General features: G+C 32.3%; 2 protein-coding genes across 3 annotated transcripts; one reads left to right on the top strand and one right to left on the bottom strand.

Annotated features, from left to right (window-relative positions):
* Positions 1-1,646: 1,646 nt before the first annotated feature.
* On the top strand, positions 1,647-3,648 carry LOC106365509. Its single transcript, XM_048752912.1, has 6 exons — positions 1,647-1,821; positions 1,903-2,007; positions 2,116-2,267; positions 2,440-2,552; positions 2,709-3,305; positions 3,395-3,648. The coding sequence occupies exons 1-5, from the start codon at positions 1,647-1,649 to the stop codon at positions 3,076-3,078; spliced, it is 915 nt and encodes a 304-aa protein (XP_048608869.1). The 3' UTR covers positions 3,079-3,305; positions 3,395-3,648.
* A 7,302-nt stretch (positions 3,649-10,950) lies between these two features.
* On the bottom strand, positions 10,951-12,845 carry LOC106454811 (protein TIFY 9). 2 transcript variants are annotated; one of them, XM_013896914.3, is made up of 5 exons: positions 12,597-12,845; positions 12,347-12,512; positions 12,101-12,257; positions 11,778-11,835; positions 10,951-11,268 (listed from the first exon to the last, which is right to left on the bottom strand). In XM_013896914.3, the coding sequence occupies exons 1-5, from the start codon at positions 12,706-12,708 to the stop codon at positions 11,264-11,266; spliced, it is 498 nt and encodes a 165-aa protein (XP_013752368.1). In that variant the 5' UTR covers positions 12,709-12,845; the 3' UTR covers positions 10,951-11,263. The 2 variants fall into 2 exon arrangements, with proteins under 2 accessions (XP_013752368.1, XP_013752363.1); XM_013896909.3 differs by having other exon boundaries at positions 12,046-12,257; positions 12,597-12,834.
* Positions 12,846-22,972: the final 10,127 nt, after the last annotated feature.

Raw genomic sequence — 22,972 nt, 5'->3', positions numbered from 1 at the left:
TATTATCGTTTAATTTTTATCGGTCCAACCTAGCTGCATGGAGGACTTAATCCACAATAACATAATAAAATTAAATAAAACCAGCATATTACATACGTCATCAAGCCAACAAATTTTTGAGATATTTCGCACAGTTATTCAACGTATATAAGATATAAATACTACACGAGAAGAACCATAGTTGTATATACTCTAATGTATCTTGTCATTACAACTAGTATTCTTTTATCTAACACATCATGCGAGACACAGAATACAACTTATATCACGTATATGCAACAGATTACATATCTATGCTCATGCATTACTCGACAGCTACCATTTATATCTTCGAATTTCTTATATATATGTTATTGGCTGTCCCCCAAAAAATCTTATTATTAGGCCAAACTCTGTCTTATTCGTCGTACATGGTTCAGCAGATGCAAAACCATCTTTCTCAATGGCATATCATAACGTGTATATATATGTATATCTGTAAATTTTAAATCGCACTAATTCGCTAGTTCTATAATTATTTATGCAGATTAAAAATCAGAAAATAAACAAATTCTAGCTGAAATAATTAAGTTACTCTTATTCTATTTTATACAAAACAATATAACTCTTTTTGATTTTAGTTAAAATTCGGCATTTGTAATTCTTTTGTAAATGAAAGAAAAAAAACTGAAAATACTACACAAGTTATATAATGTTACAGCTTGAACATTCAAAATTAAATCCGTATATACCTGAACAGCTGAACTTGTAACTAAAAGATATAGCAATCACTGCTGTACTTTACGAATAGAAAAGGTGGCATGTATTATGTATAGTGACCATCTACATATATTCTAAATAGGGAAAAAAAATATTCAACGGGTTGACCGAGTCAAACTGTAAATAGCATATTACGTACGTTTGTTTTTATTTTTACTTACTTGTGTTGTCTTACTCTTTAAAATAGATTAAGAAGTTACCCTTTTAAACATGTGTTTTGGTAATTCTGGGGTTAAATAAAAGCTGGGATTTTCAGTAAAGCCAGAAAATGAGACGAGTGGAGTGCGAGGCATGATTGCATTAGACCTGTCAAATTTCAATTATTTAGATATGAAGTGTTTTAATAATCCCAAGAATGATGATTAATTATTCATAAATGAAAAAACTACGAATATTTAAGTCAGTGATTAAAAATACGAAAAATAAACGCCAAGGGGAATTCGGCATGCACCGAAAATGATGATGTTTTCGGTTAAAAGCTCATTTCCCCAGATCATACAGCAAAACATACAGACTTTGTGGTGCGTTGCAAGACATTGTTTCTCACCGAATTGTACTTCTAATAAGAACCATGTGCTCCCCAACAATTTAATGCGAGTACGTTTTCTATTTAATAAAATATGGAAACTAACCGTCTCTTCCACCTTGACAGTTAGAGCAGCCTTATCGCAGTCGCTTAAGGGGGTTTTTAAAGTTTTTAAGATGAAAAAAAAAAGAAAATTATGTAATTACAGAAGGCACGTCTCTTAATTAAGCTCCACAAGAGCCGTGTCTTATGTCCACGTGTTGGACATTCCGCTCCCCGTTTCTTTCTCTTTCTCGATCGATTGATTTTGAGTCTCTTTCCCACACGCGACCGTCGACGAATCGAAGAGAGAGAGGGAGAGATGACGGACAATATCTTCAAAGGTCTACCTCCTCCGTCTTCTCAACAGCAAGAGCTTTCGAATTCTTCAAATCCAAACGAGTCGAAAGATGAAAGTCGCTCCCCAGCTCCGACTCTGGTTCTCAAGAGCTCCCTGAAGCGATCTAAACCAGCAGAATCTGCACCCAATGTCTCAGGTAAGATTAATTCAGTTTATGATATATTCTATCTGAATTCGATTCATTCTGTAACTTTATTGAACTTCTTATGCCATAAAGATTACGTCTTTGAACTTAAAAAACAAAACTTTGATGTTGTTTTGACTGATCTTACTAAACGCTCAAATCTCACAGCTCCTCCTGCTCTCAAGAGCGCACTTAAGCGTTCAAATCTACGCCTGAACCAGAACCTGAGGTAACATTTGTTTAAATGTATCATCTTTAGAATAAGAAAAAACCATTAAGTTATCTTCTTTAATGTTTGAGTTGCAGTTACCTCATTGCGATGCTCGAAGCTGCAATGTCATCCCAACCTTACTCTATGTGCTGTCCTGGGTGGGCTGCCATCGAAAACTCCTTGTATTGATCGCTTGGTTAGAGCAGACTATCATGCTTTGTTCTCAGCAGCTCAAGATGTCGCCGAGGTAAACATATTAGAAAACCTCATGCTTAAAGGTGTTGAACTAAATTGATCAACATGTTCATATCTTTGGTTCTTATGTAGTGCCTTGATAAAAGCCAGAAGAATCTGTTGTGATGCGATGTATTAATTCTTGGTTTCATTAACAGAGCTCTGTTGTGTGTTTTATATCTCAGTGTAATAAAGATTGTGCTTCAGTTCTGCAAAGAGAACTCCTTGAATCAAACGTTCCAGACACTACAAAGAGTATGGATCTTATATCTTCTTTGCCTCACCAGACTTTGGTGATGTGCGAAGAGAGTTTGAGATTAGCTATTAAATCTCAGTCTGGTCATGTCTCTGTGTATGATCTGCAAGTGGAACAAGGCACAAAGTTTTGGAAACGTGTGCCTAAATTTGCTTTTATATTTTAATTCTGTAATCTGAATAGTATGAACTTGTTTAGGTACACTCCAGGCCAGTCTCCTCTTCCTTCAGAAACCCAATCAGCAGAGTTTTACAAAACAGCCTCATCGATGCTCCGTGGTGCAGGTTATGAGCACTATGAAGTCAGCAGTTACTCGAAAGACGGGTTCAAGTGCAAACACAAACCCTTCTATGCATTCGGTTTGGGTTCGGCGAGTTACGTTGGTGGGTTGAGGTTTTCAAGGCCAAGGAAGCTTAAGGAATACACAAACTACGTCGCCGACTTGGAGAACGGCGCAGCCAACTGGTGTGGAGACGGTAGTGTTGATCTCAAGGATGTTGCCCCAGATGTTATAATGCTATCTTTCAGAACATCTAAAGGGCTTGAACTTAAAGGAGTTTGGAGGTAGTGAACTCGATTTATAAAGTGTATGAGCCTTATGTGGAGAGTGGGCATATTGTTTGTTTGGATGAAGTGAGAAGAGAAGTGATGAGTGATGAATTCAAAAAGTTAGTTGGGAATGATGAAGTGAAGATTGAAGATCACGTGAGGTACCTTAGGAGATGGGACTCTGTTCTTTCTCAAGTGTCTCAGCTTAAGCTTCACATGAATAAACTAGAAGACCTTTATGAACAGGTTTTTGCTTTCTCTTCTCTTTGTGGAATTTATATAAAGTGTTTACTATGGAGAAGTCTATTGATTCAATCTCTGGTTGTTTGTTATAGTGATGGCTACTATGGAGAAGCCTATTGATTCAAGCCATGGTGATTCTGCCACTTCTTCAAATCAGGTACCACTTCTTCAAATCAGGTACATATAGACACATACAAACATATGTATGCAAAGTACGAATCTTTGAATGAATTAGACATGTCTATAAGAGGAATTGTGGTTCTTGAACTGAAAATATGAATTTTTTTTTGTTCTAATTGCATGATATGGCATTTTTGTTTTAATTTTAATAAAAATGTTTAATAATTTTTTTAAGAACCTTAATATAAGAAACTTGCAATGGAGGCATAAAATGATCAAGGTTCTTAACATAGTCTCTTAACCAAATTTACTCTTTAAATACTATTAAAAAATAAATTAAGAGACCCTTAATGGTCTCTAGGATAATGATGCTCTTAACGTCTTTGAATGCTCCCATTCTCGCCGGTATGCATATTCCAGCATGCTATTTAGCCGTGACCATGTTACACCGTTAGACAATGTTACACCGTTAGACCATCATTAACCCTAGGGGTGCTTAATTTTTTTTATTTTTATTTTTGGTTTTTTCTCTGTTTAAAAAAAATTAAATATTAAAAATTAAAAACGAACCAATCGCGGGTCGCCACGTGTCAATGGGACCCGCGAAACAGTTTAAGTGACGCCTAGTCAGGCGTTTTAAACACTCCGTTTTCTTGTTTTATGGTGGGTTCCACCAAGAAGCACTCAAGCGTGATGGTGATCTTATGTTCAACCATAACTCCTAAAATTTTGTTCTAAGACACACTTGGATGTCAACATTAATTAGTGCATGGTCCATAAAAAGTATACTCCATCAAAAGGACATACATCCATGCATATAGAGGGAGAGACTCAGCTTTTGGTGGAAAAGAGGAAGTGAAAAGGTCCAGAGGCGTGGCCTCTCTAGTGACTGCATGGGGCATGAAATGACTTAGCCTTTGAATCAAACCATAAAAAGTTTTTTTTTCCATTAAGAAGTTTTATACCTTTTGTCTTTAGAAACAAATTTATGATGTCCAAGTTTTTTTAACTATAGAGGAAACCAAAAATGGAATTATGTAAATTCTTTGAGCTTAGGTGAGTACACCAACAATGGCTTTTTGCTTCGATTTTACTTTTGTATGGTTTGTTCATTTGTTTTTGTCAACGTAAAAATGCATTTTACATCTATTGGAGTGGGGTTAGTTTTTAATATGGTAGAAAGAATAACTAGCTAACTCGGACTTTTTTTTTTGCTTAATTGTGAATATCATATAAATGAATAGGTTTACAAGCTCAGAGTTTATAAACGAGCTTTTGTTAGACATGACAAAAACAGAGAAAAAACATGCATGCTAACAAACTGAAAATTATTTAGAAGGCGCTTAGTTTAAACCAACCAAAGGGCCATGAGATGCTTGAACTCTTTTTCTTGGTCTTTCGAGCAGAAATTATGTTCCTGAGAGTCTTATCAACAAGCTTGAAGCGATCCAGTGGAGTCAGCACCTTGTTGTTGAAGATCCTGTCAAGCAGGAGACTTAATATATTTCAGTGGACTTTTGATATTAGTATCCAATACATATACATAACCTTCTCTAACGAATAGCCACTATACTTATTAACTGAAATGTCTTGTTTGGCGATTTCTTTTCTAGTATAAATGGGATAACAGACTATCTATCATTCCATAAACCTTTGCATGTGATTTTTAAATCTTTTGGAGTTGAGCCCAACTTACATTTTCATTTTGTCTCAAAAAATTTCTTGCAGCATAGTCACGATGGTTGGTTAGTTTTTCCTCTAATTTTTCTTAGATGGTTTATAAGCACAAATATGAAAGTCTTTCATGTTCAGACTCCGGCCGAAATAGAGGTGATAAGTCCCGTGACGGAATCGTAGTCCCGCATACAAAATAGGTTGTTATTCCACTGGATTGGTATAACATACTGATTTCGTCATAATTTTATTGCTAACATATTACTAAATCGAGTATATAATTGTATAAAATCATCAGTTCATCACTACACAATGTTTGTTTCTCTCGACTCAAGATTCATATTCCATATTCCATTAGAACAAGTAAAAGTTAAAATGTTAACTTATTGTATAATTGTGTATGAGTTGTAGTCCATTTATATAAAGAAAACTATATCTAGCCAGCCATACACGTAACAGTATCACTTGGTAAATTTTTAATTAGAATGTTTGTTGTATAATGTATAAACATGGACATGCATACTGGAAGAAAGATGCCTTTAGGCAGGCTTATTGGGACAAGTAAATTCTGAGGCATATAGTGAAGAGTGAGTGGAAGAGTTATCATTCCAATGTTGCAAAAGAAACATGACTTTCTCTCTCTTTCTGCATTGCATGTCCCCTTTATCTACAACCACCTCTTCCTCTTCACGTCTTAACGAATATTCTCCTTTACAAATTTAATACATAGAGACATACCTATACATGTGCAGACATAGAATATTATCATCATTCTCTCGTTCATTGGTCAAAATCAAATTTCTGCGTCAACCTACTTCTCTTTCTCCCGATTCCAAGTATTTTCATATGGTTTTGAGTTGCAGCCCACGCGAGATTCTCATTTTTCGTTTTTCATATATACATAAACACCACTAAACTAAGTATTCAGTTTCTGACATATGTTAGAGCTAAATGCCCTATTCATTTATTTCTAGTTATTATATATGCTGAGTGTATATAAGTTGGCCTAAATAACTTGAGAATCAAAACATAGCAAAGCAAGATAAGTAAACATTTCAAATAAGCAATTTGGCTATAAGTCATGGGAACTGGTTAAATAATGACAAAAATCACTGATAAGATACGAAAATAAAAGTAAAACTAAAGATATACGTATATTTTTATGTTCAGAAGATGAGATTTAATAATAGCAAGAACAATGCTGATATATATATATATATTCCAGCATTCTAATTTTCAAGGATTAGACTCTCATCATGGTTATTTGACAACAATGAAAAAACAAAACGCCGTCTTCAGAATTTTGTTGTTTGATTGTTGATGGCTCACAACATATGCTTTCTATCTACTTGAAACTGATGCTTTTGCGTTTTTTTTTCTAAAGTGTTTTGTTGTTCGAACATGCATCACTTTTTTCATATGAATAGTGTGTACATACATATATATAACCGGTGAGAATATTTGGAAGACATAAAAAGGACAAGAAACGAACTAAACACACAAAACCATAATCTAAAATTACATTTCTTCGGTTGCTATTTCGCACTGAACCTGTCACGCAGAGACTGTCCTTCCAGAATTGCAATCATGATCCACTTCCATGCTATTTTTTAAAATGTGCACATTCTCTTGCTTTTCGTGTACACATTATTTTACTCCCTATAAGATGTTGCGACTTTAAAAGTTTACAATTGATACAGTATGATATAGGTGTGTAAAAACCTTGATGGCTTTCGGCTGAAACATGGACTCACTTCTCAGCTGAAATTACTAGTTCAAAGATGAAAAGCCCATTTGAAAACCCGGAACACGAGTTTCAAATATAAATGCTAAGCCTAAGTAGGATCCTCTTCGTTGCCCATTAGATAGATAAGCATCAGCCCATGAACTTTAGGCTGGCCCAATATGACATGGGTATAAACATATGTGATCCGATATTTCTAAACTATATTCGATAACTAAAAGCCCTGTTCGGCGCAAACTAGGGTTTCTGTGAGTCGTGGCCTATAAAATAAAATTTTAGCCATCTTAGCTTTCAGACGCTATCTCGCAGTTCCTTCTCTTTAGTTTTTTTCATCTTCAGTCTCTTGACTATCTGCTGTTTTAAATGTCTCTATTTAAGGTTTGCATGTCGGATGGATTATTGCTAGTGTTTTGTTCTGTCTTTGCTTTCGACTTTTCGAAATCTAATATTTTAATTTCGATTGAATGAATCGGAGCAGATGATGATTTTTTTATGCACTACAACGGTGCTTCCGATTAACCATGCGGATTATGTAAATCGAGCTTTTTAAAACTGATGCTCCCATTCACCAATCTATAGATTTTTCTTCTTTTGCAATTTCATAAACTTCCGCTTAAAACGTTTGCTACTTGCTTAAATTGATTTATAATGGATTTAATCTCCTGGTTCAGTAGATTGGATTGTTTTCAACCGATGCCAATTAGGAATGTAACATCTTGTGATCATTTGTTCTTGTACAAAAGAAACGCATAACAATTAGTAATGGTATTTCTCAAACTAGTGTGAAAGTTGAACCAATGTGAATTTGTTAGTAATTAAATATTCTCTTGGGACTGTTGCTGTATCATGACTGCTTAGTTCAGATTCCGTATTTTGACACTTGATTTAATATAAATCTGGCGCTATTGAATTTGGAAATCTTGATTGATTTTGATGTATTTTGATCAAAATGTTTCTGAACATATTACACAAAGATGTAATTTGAATTGATTCTGACCTGGTGCCCTATAGTAGTACTAAAAAAATCGTTCCATATCCAAAGGAGTTTAAAAGAGTGAACAAAGCTTGGCTAATGAGCATGATTCATTATTTGGTTGAAACGATAGAATCAATTTTTTCACTCAAATCATGAATGTTTAAAAAGGAATTATAGATTCTTCAAAAAATCCAAGTTTGAACAAAGAAGATTGATGGGGAAAATATATTAGATATCGAATACTTCTGCATTGTAGAGTGTATACTTAACCAAATATGTTTAATCAACAAATGCTGATGCTACAAATCAGCGGTTTCATGAATGGTGATACTTGCCTTGTCGCTTTAAATCTATATCGAATCCAATTTAAACTAGTGGAGTTGTAATAGTTTAGATGTATTAGATTGGCCTGGGCGTTCGGGTCGGATTCGGGCCGATTTTTTTCGGGTCTTTTTGGGTCCTAAATATTTAGACCCAATAGGTACTTAGAAATTTTCGGTTCGGCTTCGGATCGGTTCTTCTTGGGTCCGGGTCGGTTTGGGTCTATAATTAAAATATCCATAAAATACCCGTAATTTTTCGGGTCCATATCGGGTCTGGGTCGGGTTCGGGTATTTAGGATTTGAAAAGGACATTATATACTCAATTTTATCAACTTTAGTTGAATATTTGTCATATATATCTAAAATTTTACAAAACGACTTAAATGAAACTATTAATAATTAAGATAAAACATTTTAAAACTCTAAATTTTACATTTTAAAACTTTATATTACTTTAAAAATGTTAAAAAATAATAACAAATGTTGTTAACAAAAGATATTTCAGCTAAATCATAAAATAATATATATAAAATATAACACAAAAACATCATAGTTTTAGATATACATGTTTTTAAGTCGGGTACAAATCGGTTTTTATCGGGTCGGATCTATTCGGATCGGTTTTTTTCGGGTCCGAGTCTATTCGAGTCCGAGTCTATTCAGGTCAGTTCTTTTTCGGTTCCGGTTTTTTCGGGTAAAAAAAATCTAGACCCAAAAGGTACTTGTAAATTTTCGGTCCGATTTCGGATCGGATATTTTTGGGTTAGTTCCGGTTCGGATCTTCGGGTCCAGGTTAAAATGCCCTAGTATTAGACTTTAGTTATTGTATATCACCTATTGATTGTCATGTAGTGGAGCTGTAATGACAATTATTGATGAGTAGCTCAGATTACGATTGTTATCTTTGATACATAGATCAAATCAAAACAGTGATCCGCAGTTGCATTATTAGCCGGATAAGTTTAACCATATCGAAATTATTAATACTTTTTTAAAGATCTCAATAATCTTATATATTAAAACAGAAGTTACAACATTAATTTATGTGTGATTTTTTTTAAAAATAGACCTAATGCACATATTCCTAGAAAGTCAGGTTACATTTAATTTATATTCTTATCATTTAAATTTTGGACATACCAGAAATTTTTATTGGGCTATTAATAATTGGATTTAAACAATAGATGATACATTGGATTTATAGATACTATAAATTAAATAGATATAATTTAATGTTGTAATACTATAACTCCATATGTCAGATATTTAAATATTTATCGATGTTAACTTTTAAAATTATAAATATTTATTTTTAAATAACAAAAATCATATTATCTAACAATGATTAATCTTTATTATCTTAAACCAATGAAAACAAAATTTAAACTGTATAATTTATTTTAAAAATTAAACAAAAAGTAAATGTTTAATTATTTACTCGATAATATAAATCTATAAAGCGAAAAGCTTAATTTTTTAAAAACTTTCTAAATTTCTGAAATGCTACAGTATCTTTGAATATGACAATAAAATAATATTTTACCAATCTTTATATATATAGTTACGATTTTAATAATAAAATAATAATCCAAAAATATATATATAGAAGAAGATACAAATACATGTGAAAGTTTGAAACAATCTATTCAATAAAAAAATATACCGTAAACTTATTATATTTTAAAAATTGATAGACACATATATATTATAATATATACCAATTTAGAATTGAAAACAAAATATTTATATAAAAATAAATGAAAACAAAAACCCGCGCAATCTTGTGCTTATTTAAAGAATTAAATATTCAAGTCCCTGTGTGATCTTAGCCTTCCAAGAATTAACCACCTCCATAAATTCTAAATAACAAAGCTAATGTGTGTGCTAATGTGTGTTTGTATTTTCATTTAATATGTCATTTTAAATATGCAGAATATGCTATGTTATTAAAAGACTACGTACTTAGATAATGATCATGATTTCACTTCAAATATACACGGATACGGATGCAAATCATCTGATTGTACAATTAATGGTGGTATGATTTAAATGAATGCAAAATATATATGCTAGTACAATAGATGATCATGATGTCATTTTCAGAAATTCTAATAACAAAAGATGATACGGTACTTTCATTTCAACTGTAAAGACGACATTAACTGGGGGCTATTGTTTCTTTAATCCGGACAAGCCGTGCTTTGTTAATGTTAGATCGATAGTGATTGATACTATTCAATTAAAGCGGTAATGGTTAAAACCCATGGGTTAAAACGAAGGCACACACTGTAACGCCCACTTTATCTGTCTCTTATTTCTCTTCCCTATTTATAATTCCACCAAACTCGTGCTATGACTAAAGACTTTAAGCAAATAAGTCACATTAGTCGGCAAGACTCAACCGTTCGTATTATAATAACAAACATACACTCACGTGTTTCTTCAACTTATTTCCATTATAATACATATATAGGGACAAGAACTAAACCAAACAAATATACTTATAAAAGCAACATTATTGGTGTATCTTAGGTGAAATTTTAAGGGGAAGACCACAAAAATTGTAAAATCGAGGAGAGAAATTTCTTAATTAAGAGACATTTTCATTTAGTCTTTGTAATGTTTGCGGATCCCACTGATGCGTGGCGGCCCACGATTAGTTCATATATATATTTTTTTTAAATCACAAAAAAAAAAAAAAAATTTAAGAACCCCGAAAAATCCCTACCGATAATGATGCCCTAATCGAAGACGGTGTTTATAGTCACATTTTCTCTAATGCGCAAACGGAAGCTTCATGAGGAGTCAAGATGGGTGTTAATTTTCTTTTCAAAATACTAAAAATACAACAAACGTAGTGGAAGTATAGCGCAAAAGGTAAATGACACTAGAGAGAATAATCATTTAAGAAATTAACAAACATATTTATATAACATACTGTATATTAATTCATAGAAAGTAACGTTTAAAGGATGTCGTCATTCCAAGGGAATGGAGAGAAGCCAAACGCAAAACGAACGTTGATGTATTGGAAGGTGAAATGAACATTTGGTTTCAAGTCCCAATCAACAAAGAGATGAGAGTTTCGTTTAGCCTGATGTGGGGAAGTAAGGAGATATTGATACTAATCTGCAACACACAAAGAAAAGAAAAAGAAAAATGTGAAAACGTGTTATATAGCGTAACTTATTGAGAACACGTCAATATCTTTCTTGGGCCGTATGTTACGAATAAAACAAACCGACAGATGCTCAGTTTCTTTCGATATTTCTCCTCATTTCCTCATCATTTTGTCAATTGACAATTTTTGGAAGTATACAAGAAAAGAGACACTATAAGTCAACGCGTTTTGATTACAACCACAAATAATCTACACGTTTTTATATCCTCGTATACAATCTCCGATATCTACGTATAACTACATGCATGTACTTTGTTGAACTAACAGAGGCATATCTGAAAGTTGTATGACCTAAAAAAAGGCTCGAATTCTAATCATTTTCATGGTTTTAATGCAATAATTATAAATAAAGGATTAGGAAAAAATCAGCGTTAAAAAAAAAGGATTAGGAAAAAATCTTTTAATGTTATTTTTTGGGGGTTAGAGTTAGACCCTTGGATGGTAGGAGAACAATTACCTCTCCTTGCGCTTCTCAAGAAACCTTTGCAGTGACCTTGTCCTTTGGATGGGAAGATCTGTACACACACAAAAAAAAAACAAAAACACACCTCCCTATCAGAAAACAAATATTTACACTTTGTTTTAGTTCCTGAACAATAGTTAATGGATCGGTCCGGTCAATTTTTTCTGTCTGACTTCTACATGCAAACCTCTACATGCAATTAATGTCTAGTATACTCTAGAAGAATCAGCTACCGGGTGGCTCATTGTTAATTTCTACTAACCTCCTTCTAGATTCTTGCCAAAGAGCTTTGTCCTTAGGGTGGTCGGAGGAATTACCGAATGATCTTTCACAATCGATTTGTCTTTCTTTGGTGCTGTTTCCATGACAACCTTCAGAATATCATCAGCCTGGTTAGGAGACACTTGGTAAACGGAGACGGTTCCATTGTAGAAGATGGTCATAGGAACAGTTCCAGAGCTATGTTCCGTTTGCCTGAAAAGAGTTATTAAAATTTTATAATATTATTTTGTTTGCTTACTGGTTGCGCCAAGATGGCAAAAATAATAATGAAAGAAACTAACATGGTGAGAGGCGCTTGGACCGGAGAAATAGGGATCTGAGGATGATCTGCCTTTGGAGTAGACGGAACCGAAGGAGATATAGTCGATGAATCTGCATGGTTAGCACCAGAAGCTAACAACGATTTGATAATCTCCGGATTGATCTTAGAAATCGCACCTTGAATATCTGTAATAAAAATAATAATACCAAATAAAAATCGATAAAATGGTTCGTGACAAAAAATAAAGAGAAAAGAGAAGTAAAACGAACCTCGGAAACTGCGACGACGGTCGAGAAATTTCTTGAACTTAGGCTTTGGAACGTTGTTGGTCTGCTTCTTCTCGAGACCGAAGAAGTCTAGCTCTGTGGTAACTCTAGACATCTTTGATCTGATCGTTCTTGCTAGCTAAAACTGAGATGGAGAGGAAAGAGAAAAATGAAGGATATGTTTTTTTGTAGACGAAGAGGCGCGAGAGGAAGAAGTAACGATAAAGAGATTTTTTCATGTGAGTTTTAAAAATAATAAATGATGTGTATCCGTAAGATAGTATAACGCACGAGGTTCATGTTTTCTCTTTCCTTTCAGGGCAAATAGGCAAAACTCTTACTCATCCACTTTCTTTTTTGTTTATTTTCTGTTTTCTATCCTATATTCAAATCCATTTTTTTTTAGACCCCAACCTCTTTCTTAACTAATACTCCCTTCGTTTATAAATAGGTAATGTTTTAGGAAATTTTTGATGTTTGTTAATAGATGATATTTTCATATATCAATGGACTTTTTAATTTTATCAAAAACTATGTAATCAATGATTATTTATAGTGTGTTTTGTGATTGGTTGAATAACTTTTAATTTATATTTTAATGATAGTTTTAAGATTTAAAAAATAAATTTCTTAATAATTGTACACAATCCTAAAACTTCTTCATGTATTTTGAAACAAAATGATTATTTTAATGACCAAAACACATGCTAACAACTTAATATTTTTAGAATTTGTTTATCAGTCACCCGGAAAATAGCAGAAGTCCAATCAAAATGGTAATGTTTTAACTAAGAAAATATCTTTAATTCCTATTGGATCGCAGCAGTTATTATGTGACATCCCTAGACTATATTTGCGAAGTGATTTATACACATGTCGTCACTATAATCATTCTCGCTGAAAAAAAAATGACATGACACTTAAAATAGATGACATGGTTTTAGAAAATAGTGACATGGCATCGTATTAATTGTGAGATGTAAAATTTCCTTATAAAAATTTAAATTTTTTTGCAGGGATTTTAAATATGATAATAAAAATAACTCATATATCATCTTTAATGTCAATTTTCCATATAAATATTTATATATGGTAACCTATTAAATATATTAATAATTCATATATCACAATTAAAATAATAATATATATGTATATATGTATCTCACATTAATAAAAATAAACTAAATAAAGTAACACTAATCCAAAAAAAAATTGATAGTTAAATATTTAAACATTATTTAAATTTATCTGTTCATATTCATCATTTAAATTAAAAAAAAATATTTTTCAGTTTAACTAAAACAAACAAAGTCTCAAATTTATTAGAATTTATATTAATATGTAAATATATATATATATATATATATATATATATTTAAAATAAATAATCATTAAACACAATAATATAATTAAAACTATTTTTATAAAATCTAATTTTATCTTTATTAAAATTTAAATAAAATCAAATTTAAATAGTTATACCAAATCAAAAGAAATAAGATTACAAAAATATGTTTATGATTTTTTATAACTTTTTTTTTGAAAAAAAGACTGATTTTTAATAACTATTGAAGTTAAAATATAAATTAATAATGTTGAAATATAAATCAAATTTTTTTTTGAAATAAAAAATGTTATGTTAAAAATTATTATTTCTGCGCATGGCGCATGAAAACTCCTAGTAATCCTATATAAATAGTGTGTACCTTAGATGTGTGCACGGTTTACGTTTTTCTATTGTGACTTCAAGATCCATAACGTTTCTAAAGCATGTTTTTGGATTTGATTTTTTTTTTTTTTTACTTTCTTTTCTTTTATGAATTTTCTATTTATTAAACAGGAGCACAACTGCTTTTCTTTGGCAATGTTCTTTCCGTATTTGCTTGTAATGTACAACATGTACTTGAATTTAGAATTTACATTACAGAAGACCTGCAAATAGAACAATACAGCTTTGGTGACCAAACTAAACATGTCTTTTCTCATAGTGTTCACCATGGCTTCTGACATTGTACGTTCCCTACTACAATATTGTATTTTCTAAAAACCTTATAAAAATTAACTTTTTTTCGTGCTTGTATCATATACAGTCCGGAGACTTGTGAAAATAAATATAAATGAAAAATTTAGCAAAAGAAGTTAAATAAATAAACATAACGAATAAAAAAATCGAAAGAGAAAGAGTCAGAGATGCATGTCTTTCACGTGATGAGATGTAGTTAATGTTAAGACATCACTACCAGGCAAGGTGCATTTCTCCATAAGTCTTTAAGGTTTTCGTCGCTTTCTCTCGTTTCCTAACAATTCTGTTTTGACCCAGCCTCTCTCCCTCTTAATAAAGTTAATACGCTTCTCTTATATTCCGTGAATAAGATAATTGATTCATGCATCTCACGTTTTTTCTGTCGATATTACTTTTCAAGCTAACCAATTCGCCTACCTTCCACATACCAACTTCCCTTCTTTTGGTCTTTAGTCTCACATCTAATTGTGTTAAAAAAAAAAAAAAAGTCTCACATCTAAACTAATTGTAAAAACAAAAAAAAAAAACATTTTTTTTGTCTCAACACATTAAATGTGTCATTTTAAAAAGTTGAAATAAATTGATGGTCTATATATATCTTTTTTTCTTTTCTGTTTTAGTGTCAAGATTCGTACCTTTAAACGTGCTAATTCCTACTCAAATATTGAGCAATAAATAGAACTAAAATTCAAAAACGTATCACAATTAGACTGACACACAATCGAAGTAGAAAAAATAAATGAAGGTAATATACTAATATCAGTCTAGATATTTTTAACATGTCAAATACAAATATAACACTTTTACATGGAATGTGTCAATGTGAGACGTTTAAGCTCGAGTAAGTAAAGTTTCCTTAGATACTCAACTAAATCCCAATATTATACAAGCATTTTTTATTTTGAAGAAAATCCATTTCACAAGTAAAGATTTTTTTTCTTGCAATTTTCACAAAATATGCGTATTTAAATAAATTACAAAAGTATGAGGAACTAAATGGTTTTGTCTGGCCCAAGTATTTAATTTTTGGTGGGCTTAAAGAAACGTAAGCCCAAAAGTTTGTTCGTCCCCCAAAGCCTAAAAAGACATGTTCTTATCTTGTTTTGTTTTGGAGTGCTTGTTTGTTTTAGTCGAGTTATGGATGGACACATATGAAGGAGACCTAGAATTCAACAGAGAAGAATCAACTATTGGACCTTTTAAGCCCAATATTGGTTTTACGTTCTTAATTATAAAGCCCATTAAATGTGAGTCTATCTTCTTGACGGCAAATTCAAAGCTTGTTTTCCTTATTATTATTTTTTTTTTTGAAAAATGTTAAATTAATTCAAACAAAAAATCTGTTTTACAGAGAAGGCATATAATCGTGTCTTCTTCCTCACTGAAGCAAAAAAGAGTGCGTTGAATCAGCTTCACACCTTCTTAATACTTCTTCTCGCTGTGTATTTGATTCATCTTGAGCATTGACGGTACCAACCAATACGGATGTCGAAAGAGGGACAAACAGTGATCGGAGTTCCCTATTAAGTGGGACAGAACCTGTACCAGGACGGAATCGTGACGCCGAACGCTATCTATGGAGATCCGTTGGGTGCTCTGATCCATCAAACGATATATCGGGACACTCCTGCTCCGTTCAGGTGTCTCTATTGCGGCATTACTGGTCTCACGACCATCAGGCATACATATATAAAGTTTGCACGTAATCATCATCTATGTGCATCTGCAATTCGGCATTTAGTGATCTATTTCTATTGATCATGTACTTGGATCTGTCCACTGATGCGGACATTGATGAAGTTGATTTGTTCATGTTATAAGGGATATGAGAAGATAACTGAAAAACATATTAATATAATAAACAAAAGAAACAAAGATTTAAAGTGGTTCACCGATTTAGCTATTATCGCTAATGGTAGATCTTTGTTAAATTAAATGTTGTCGTCTTTTCATGCCTGTAACTCTTGTGATTCTATGTTTTTTCCTCTGTATTAAAGGTAGTTCCATTCACGTGATTGATATGTCATGCAGGTTGCTGACTGTGATGAATCCGCCACAGTGGAAGCAACCAAGCTTCGCACTCCCTGCTTGATAAAATGCACTTTTTTATTTTTCTTGTTAAATATTGCATGTGAAGGTGAGTCGTTCTGTTGCATCTTGCATGTACAGAACTAAATTGAAAGATTAAGAATCACCCCTATAAAATGTGTGTTAAACGGAGTATATACAATTGTCTAGTGATTCATCAATTGAACAGTCCATGTCTCGACTCTTGCCCCTTCTTCGTTATGAAACAAGACTCTTCACGTAGATGTTTTGCACTCTTTAAGAACACAAAGGTAATGACGGTGTGATGGGCTGTTCTGACCCGTTTGAGCCCGCCATACTTTAAGCTAAGCTGCTCGGTAGCCCGGCTTGTTCTGCTTTAAGGTTTTCAAGCTCTACTCTGGTTTGTGAAATGGGCTCCCTAAAATCATCACATTTCTTCCCTCTCCTCCTTGGCTCACTCACATGCACTTACTTTTTTTTTTTGCTTAAACATAGTACTTAGTTTAATGGAAAACTTCAATATATAGTAGACGGCATACGGCACAAGAACATTTGTGGAGATCCTCGAATTTGCTTAAATTGATAATGTCACTATTATCACAATAGTGATAATATATATGTTTAGTTCATCTATTAGATAAATCAGCAGGGTTTGATATGCAAAAATCTTAATCAATTGAAGTTTATAAATATCACTATTGTTTCCAGAGTTTTTTCTTTAAAAAACATAACTATTCATGTATTTATGTCTTTTCCAAGATTTTATCTAAAGATGGTCCCAAACTGAACAAAATGTGATTCATAGTCATGGTGTAGACATGTCAAGATTGTAATATTGGTTGTGTTTCTTAAACTCCTAGACAGTGAGTATTCTGGTATACTTCCCAGTCAATCGAGATCATGTAGATAATAGCAACTTATGTTTAAAATACGCCACTGCTTTTGTTTTGTTTTCTCTTTGTTGTCATTAATTTGCTCCCTGTTCTGTTTGGGTTTACAAAAGCATAACATTTATCTGATAGGTCTTTGATTAGGGAAACATCAAGTCATGTGAATAATCCTTTAGCAACTTGAATAAGTTCATTCTTTTTAAAAATGGAGACTGGTAAACTGATAAATAGGGAGTTGCGTGAAAGGTGGAAAGGCAGATAAATTTTTAGTGCAATACAGATATGTAACTGTAGTTGTCACCAAGCATATGCCTTGTCTGCTGGTTTCAGTGTTCAAAGCTTAGAGCATCTTTATCGCTCACTTTTGAGCGTCTCTTAGGGGAGAGGGCCCACGGTTCAGAAGAAAACGGTATGTTATGTGTGCAAAATAAGAAACGTGTCTTGTGTGTTTTTTGCACTGTATTGATGCGTTTTTTAATTTTTTATTTTTTTTTAAATCAGGAAAAAAAAAGATTCTTAATGGAGTTTAGGGATAAAAACGCTCTTATACTCCTCTGTTTTGTTGGAATCAGGGAACAGTCATAGTTGCCTCTTCAGAGTGTGAAGTGGCTTAATTGGTTAGGTTCTTTGGGACCATTTAGATGTCTATCAATAGCAAGAATTTTAATCCCTTTGACGAAGTCTTGGGATTAGTTCTTAGTTATAAATGTCTAATCATGTCTCAAATAAAGGTCAATTAAGGAAGATACAACTGAATCTTTGATGGGGTCCATGATTGACAGTTCTTTTCAAGATACGTGTAGGATTTGCTTAGAGTTTGGAGAAGAAGAGGACCACAAGAGGAAAACAGAACATGTGATGCGAGTAAAACTGCTCCTATATCAAACCCATTTGTTATTTATCATTTTGTCTCAGAAAGCTGAAGCTGATCCTCGAGTCACTCCCTCACAAGGGGTTTTGCTTCTTCACACGCAACCTCTGCACAAAGTATCAAACTCTTTTTTGGGTATTTTACCTATATTTTAATATATTGCCAAAACTTCCAGATCTTTTGGACCGAAATCTCTTCAGACAGGGTACTAGAGCATGCAATTTAGAGACCTAGTTCACGTATACTTCCCCATAGTAGTTTCGACCAGTTTTATTACCAACTTCAGATTATTTTTTTCGTAAAGGGTGTCAAAATAGACAATAGGATAAGGTTGATGATGATTATTAAATGTTTAGTAATTAATTATGGGGGTTTAGGTTTGTGTTGTCATCAAGAAATGAATATGGGGAGTTTCACATCTATAGTTTTGCTTAGAGTCTAGGCAACATGTCTTTGATGACTGACCTCATTCTCTTCTTTTAATGCTTTGTTAGAAGTCTTATGGGAACAGGCAAGACCCATAAAGATATTCCGGCTCTTGAACTAAATAAAGAAAATTTGATGAAACAAAATTATAAATATATTCTCTTGTGTTTATTTGAGTTTGTTTACCCAACTAGGTTCCTTCTTGTTTTATGTAGTTTAATTATGGTGTGGTGGTTGGGAGAAAAAAAATAAAAGGATTGGATTCAAGAGATTTATATAGTTCTTTTGATATGCACTTTCTCCACCTTCGTAGTGTTTCTTGTGAAAATGTTCTTAATCTTGTTAATAAATCTCGCCTATTGTTTTCTCTCAAAAATTTTGGCTACTCCAGAGTCCAGAGTAATGATCAAACCAAGTCTATGATTTATTGCTCAATAGCTTTTATATCACATTATGTTTAGCCTTTCTTATTTGTGATTTTTCCTAGAAAATATCACTTTGTATTTTTGTTTGTCTTTCGTAGTTTCTCTTTAACGTGTAAAGTTCAAGTATATGCTTACGAGTGCGTCTTTATCTTCTTGCTAGGGGCATTGTCCCCGCGCTAGTTTTTGTTTCATCTCAATATTTGCTGGTGTTATTGTAGTTGTGAATTTTGCGTTTTGAGTTATTTTTCAATTTTTTTTATTGTTATAGGGTTAGAGTTGTGATGATGAATTATGTATGCAATGTTCTCCACTTATGAAGTACTAAACTGTGTTAGTAATGTGATTGATATAGTTCGTGGTGTTGTTTGATGTGTCATTGAGACTTATTGTTTGTTTGTCTTTTTAATTTGTTTCTTGTACTATTAAGAATACATAAATTATATTAAAGTTGTTGAGAGTACCTTTTGTTTCTGGATATTTTTTCTCAAGTTTAGTTGTGTATGTTTTGTGTATTAAGTTATAATTTTTATTATCCTTATTATATTTGTTATATGTTTCTTTTTTATTTTTAAACGTGTTGCTCTTACCGGACATTTAAAACAAATACATGAAGATTTATATAAATAACTATAAAATGAGTGACAGTTCTGAGTATTTGAGCCTTAATGGTCTTTAAACGAATTTATGTATTTCTCATAAGAATACAATAGTATTGGCTTGTTGACATTGGGCATGTAAGCTACTTTTATAAGACAAGAGGAGTGAGCAGGTGGAGATGTTGTTGTCACCTTTGTGTGTGTCGAGATTTTTTCTTGTATCTTCTGGTTTGGTTGTGTTTGTTTTTCTTTTATTTGATGGGTAATATGTAAACAAAAATCATTGTTAGTTGTATTTATCAGAGTTCGTAACTTACTCTGCTTTTTTGTTTAGGTAATTTCACTGATCTTGGTTGTCGTCTTCAGTCTTTTTCGTTGCGAAAGTAAGCTTGTAAATTGTTAAATAGTTGGTCGTGTAGTTTGTATTTGCTTACCTGACTCGATGTATGTGTCGTTGACTTTTAGTTGAAGTGATTGGTTTGGTATATTTGTTTTGAAGTTTATTTTTAAGATTAGACAAAAAAGAGAGGTGATCATTAATGATTTGTCTTTTTTGGAATTCTAGTTTTTGGTGTTTTGATTGTTTGGGATGTTGTGGTTTCTTTTAAGCTGTAAAATAAAGGTTTGTGTAAAATTAGTTTGATAAGTAAGAGAGATAAATAGACGACCACAGATTTTGGGTAGGAAATATTTTTGATTATTGATGTTAGCACAATATAGATAATAATATAAAGAGAATTGTGTGTTGATTGTTTCTTACGGATAGAGCCCTGGACATAACGGATTTGTCCAACCACATCTGCGAGTTTAAATATCAATTATGATATCAAAACATAATATAAACCCAGATGGAATATGATAATATACCTGGGAGTTCTAGGTTTGTGTTCGCAATCACTTGGAAATTGTCGAACAGTTTAATTATGACTGGAGATTGATCTTAGGAGCATCCATGATGACTTCATCAATAATACTTGGTGAGATGAAACGAATGAGGAATGGATGATCAGTTATCTTGTACATGCTTGAGCACCTATCAACCTCAAAACGATCGACTTACACAATGGAACCGGCTTTCAAAGATGTCATGTAATGATTAGCACGTCCGGCGGGAATAAACCCATGAATCACAGAATCTGCAAATAATATTATTCAACAAAGAATCAGAAAATCAATTAAAAACAATCTACATTATTTTTCTTCCCTAGGCCCGGTCCACAGAGAAAGCCGAAGAAGCAAGGGTTTTCGACTTTCATAAATATATATTAGTTTCGGCCATCAATGTACAAAGTATCTTTTAGTTTAGTAGTATAAATGTTGGTGTTTATATCTCAATAACTCAGGTTCGAGCCATGGACTTGACACTTTTTCACATTTTTTAAAAGTGAGATCCACAAAATACCGACGTGGCGCGCTGAGGGGAGAGCAAAAACTCAATCATTATAATATAGATTTTATTTTTTTGATAGTATATATTTGTTGTTATTTATTTGCGTTTGCGATTGTCTTTTGCATAGAGAAATTCCTTAGGATAATCTTTTTAGTTTATTTTCATAAAAATAAACTTTAATAAAGAAAATGACCAAAATAAGTTTTATTAACGAGTAAAAAAAAAAATGACCAAAATAAGTTTTATTAAATGGTAAAAATAGTTAACTAATCTAGAATTAGGGTTTAGAGTTAAGGAGTGGAGTTTTGGGGATAGAGTTTTAAATTTAAAAAAATAAAAAATAAATATTAAAAATTTCAAAATAAAAAGAAACTATTTTGATAAAAAAAAAATTAAGGCTATTTTGTGACAAAAACTTAAAAATAGATATTCGAGAGAATTGTCGTTTTGCATATGTATATTTGCATAAAGAAAAACTTTAGCTGCTAAATCATCTGCATTAGCATTTAATTTCAACGTTTTGTATTTGTATTTTTTGTTTGCGTGCAGCTTTGGTTTGTTATTATGCACATTTGCTATTACCAATTTGGTTATTAACTGCTAGAGTAGGTATGTTTTCCTTTTTAGTGCTATAAGTTAACATTAAAGGCAAAGGTTACGGTTAAGTAAATCTAAGCGGAAATATACATACATATATATTGAATTTGGTTGGTGGAAGTGACACATAACTATGCAATACGAGTGAAAAGGGCGTGTGTGCAATGATGATTTGTGAAAGCGTGTGGATCTCCCACGTCTCCTAAGCCGCAGCCCACTTGGAATTTTATGCAAATTTGAATTTCACAAAAACAAGTCACCATTATACGACTCTTTCCAGATTCTACCTTCTCTTGCTTCTTTTATTTTCTTAATTTTTATTTTCATGAATATACACATGTATTTGTGTGGGTTTTACTTTCTAATAATCTAATTAAACCGCTAAAAAGGTAAATTTGAGATGCACTTTGATTCTTCTTGCTAAGCTGAATAACTTATGTTTTGATCTTCTTCTCTTTTTTTTTTTTTATCAAAATGTTATGATCTTCTACTTCTTAAGTCTGTAACCAGAACGGGGTTGTGTTTCAAACAGGGAAACTTGCGTCTCGAAGAACTAAAATGGAGTTCGGATATTATATGGGTAAGATATCCGCACATAAACATATATATATATATATATACATGTCACTACCACGATCGTCATTGTGACTGCGAACTACGGGGGATGAAAGTCGGCTCTCATTATCGGACTACTATTGTATTTGTATATCACTCTTAGGATGCAACTGGAATGCATTTTTTTGGAATAAAAACTTTCTGAATACTTAATTCTTTCTCATTTCATAAAATATTCACCAATTGCAATGAAAAGAAGGAATGACTATTCCATCTCATTTCATATTATTTCTTTTCATTCCAAAAAAAATATCAACATTCTTTTGAAAAACCATTCCACATCAAAATAGTTTTGGAACAAATGGAATATTAATTCCATTCCATTCAATTCCACTAATTATCATTCATGTAATTCCACTTATTCTTTTTATTAACATCCAGTTACAGCCTTACTGTATTTGTGTTAAAAAAGGAACGACTAAAAATATCACATATATAATATATATCAGATATCAAAATTAATACCATATTGGAATTTTTTTTTTCATGAAAATATA

The sequence above is a fragment of the Brassica napus genome, chromosome C3 (genome assembly GCF_020379485.1).
Source record: "Brassica napus cultivar Da-Ae chromosome C3, Da-Ae, whole genome shotgun sequence".
NCBI lineage: Eukaryota > Viridiplantae > Streptophyta > Magnoliopsida > Brassicales > Brassicaceae > Brassica > Brassica napus.
The sequence above is the reverse complement of the archived record's forward strand: the minus strand, read 5'-3'. Positions and strand labels throughout refer to the sequence as shown.

Bases quoted from the DNA above. Each gene is read 5' to 3' on its own strand.
- LOC106365509 (XM_048752912.1), top strand. From the start codon at position 1,647: ATGACGGACAATATCTTCAAAGGTCTACCTCCTCCGTCTTCTCAACAG. The intron at 2,008-2,115 runs GTTCAAATCTAC...TTTGAGTTGCAG, and splicing joins TCTCAAGAGCGCACTTAAGC to TTACCTCATTGCGATGCTCG. The intron at 2,553-2,708 runs GTGCGAAGAGAG...GAACTTGTTTAG, and splicing joins CCTCACCAGACTTTGGTGAT to GTACACTCCAGGCCAGTCTC.
- LOC106454811 (XM_013896909.3), bottom strand. From the start codon at position 12,708: ATGTCTAGAGTTACCACAGAGCTAGACTTCTTCGGTCTCGAGAAGAAG. The intron at 12,258-12,346 runs GTTAGTTTCTTT...AACTCTTTTCAG, and splicing joins GTCCAAGCGCCTCTCACCAT to GCAAACGGAACATAGCTCTG. The intron at 11,836-12,045 runs GTTAGTAGAAAT...GTGTGTGTACAG, and splicing joins TGGCAAGAATCTAGAAGGAG to ATCTTCCCATCCAAAGGACA.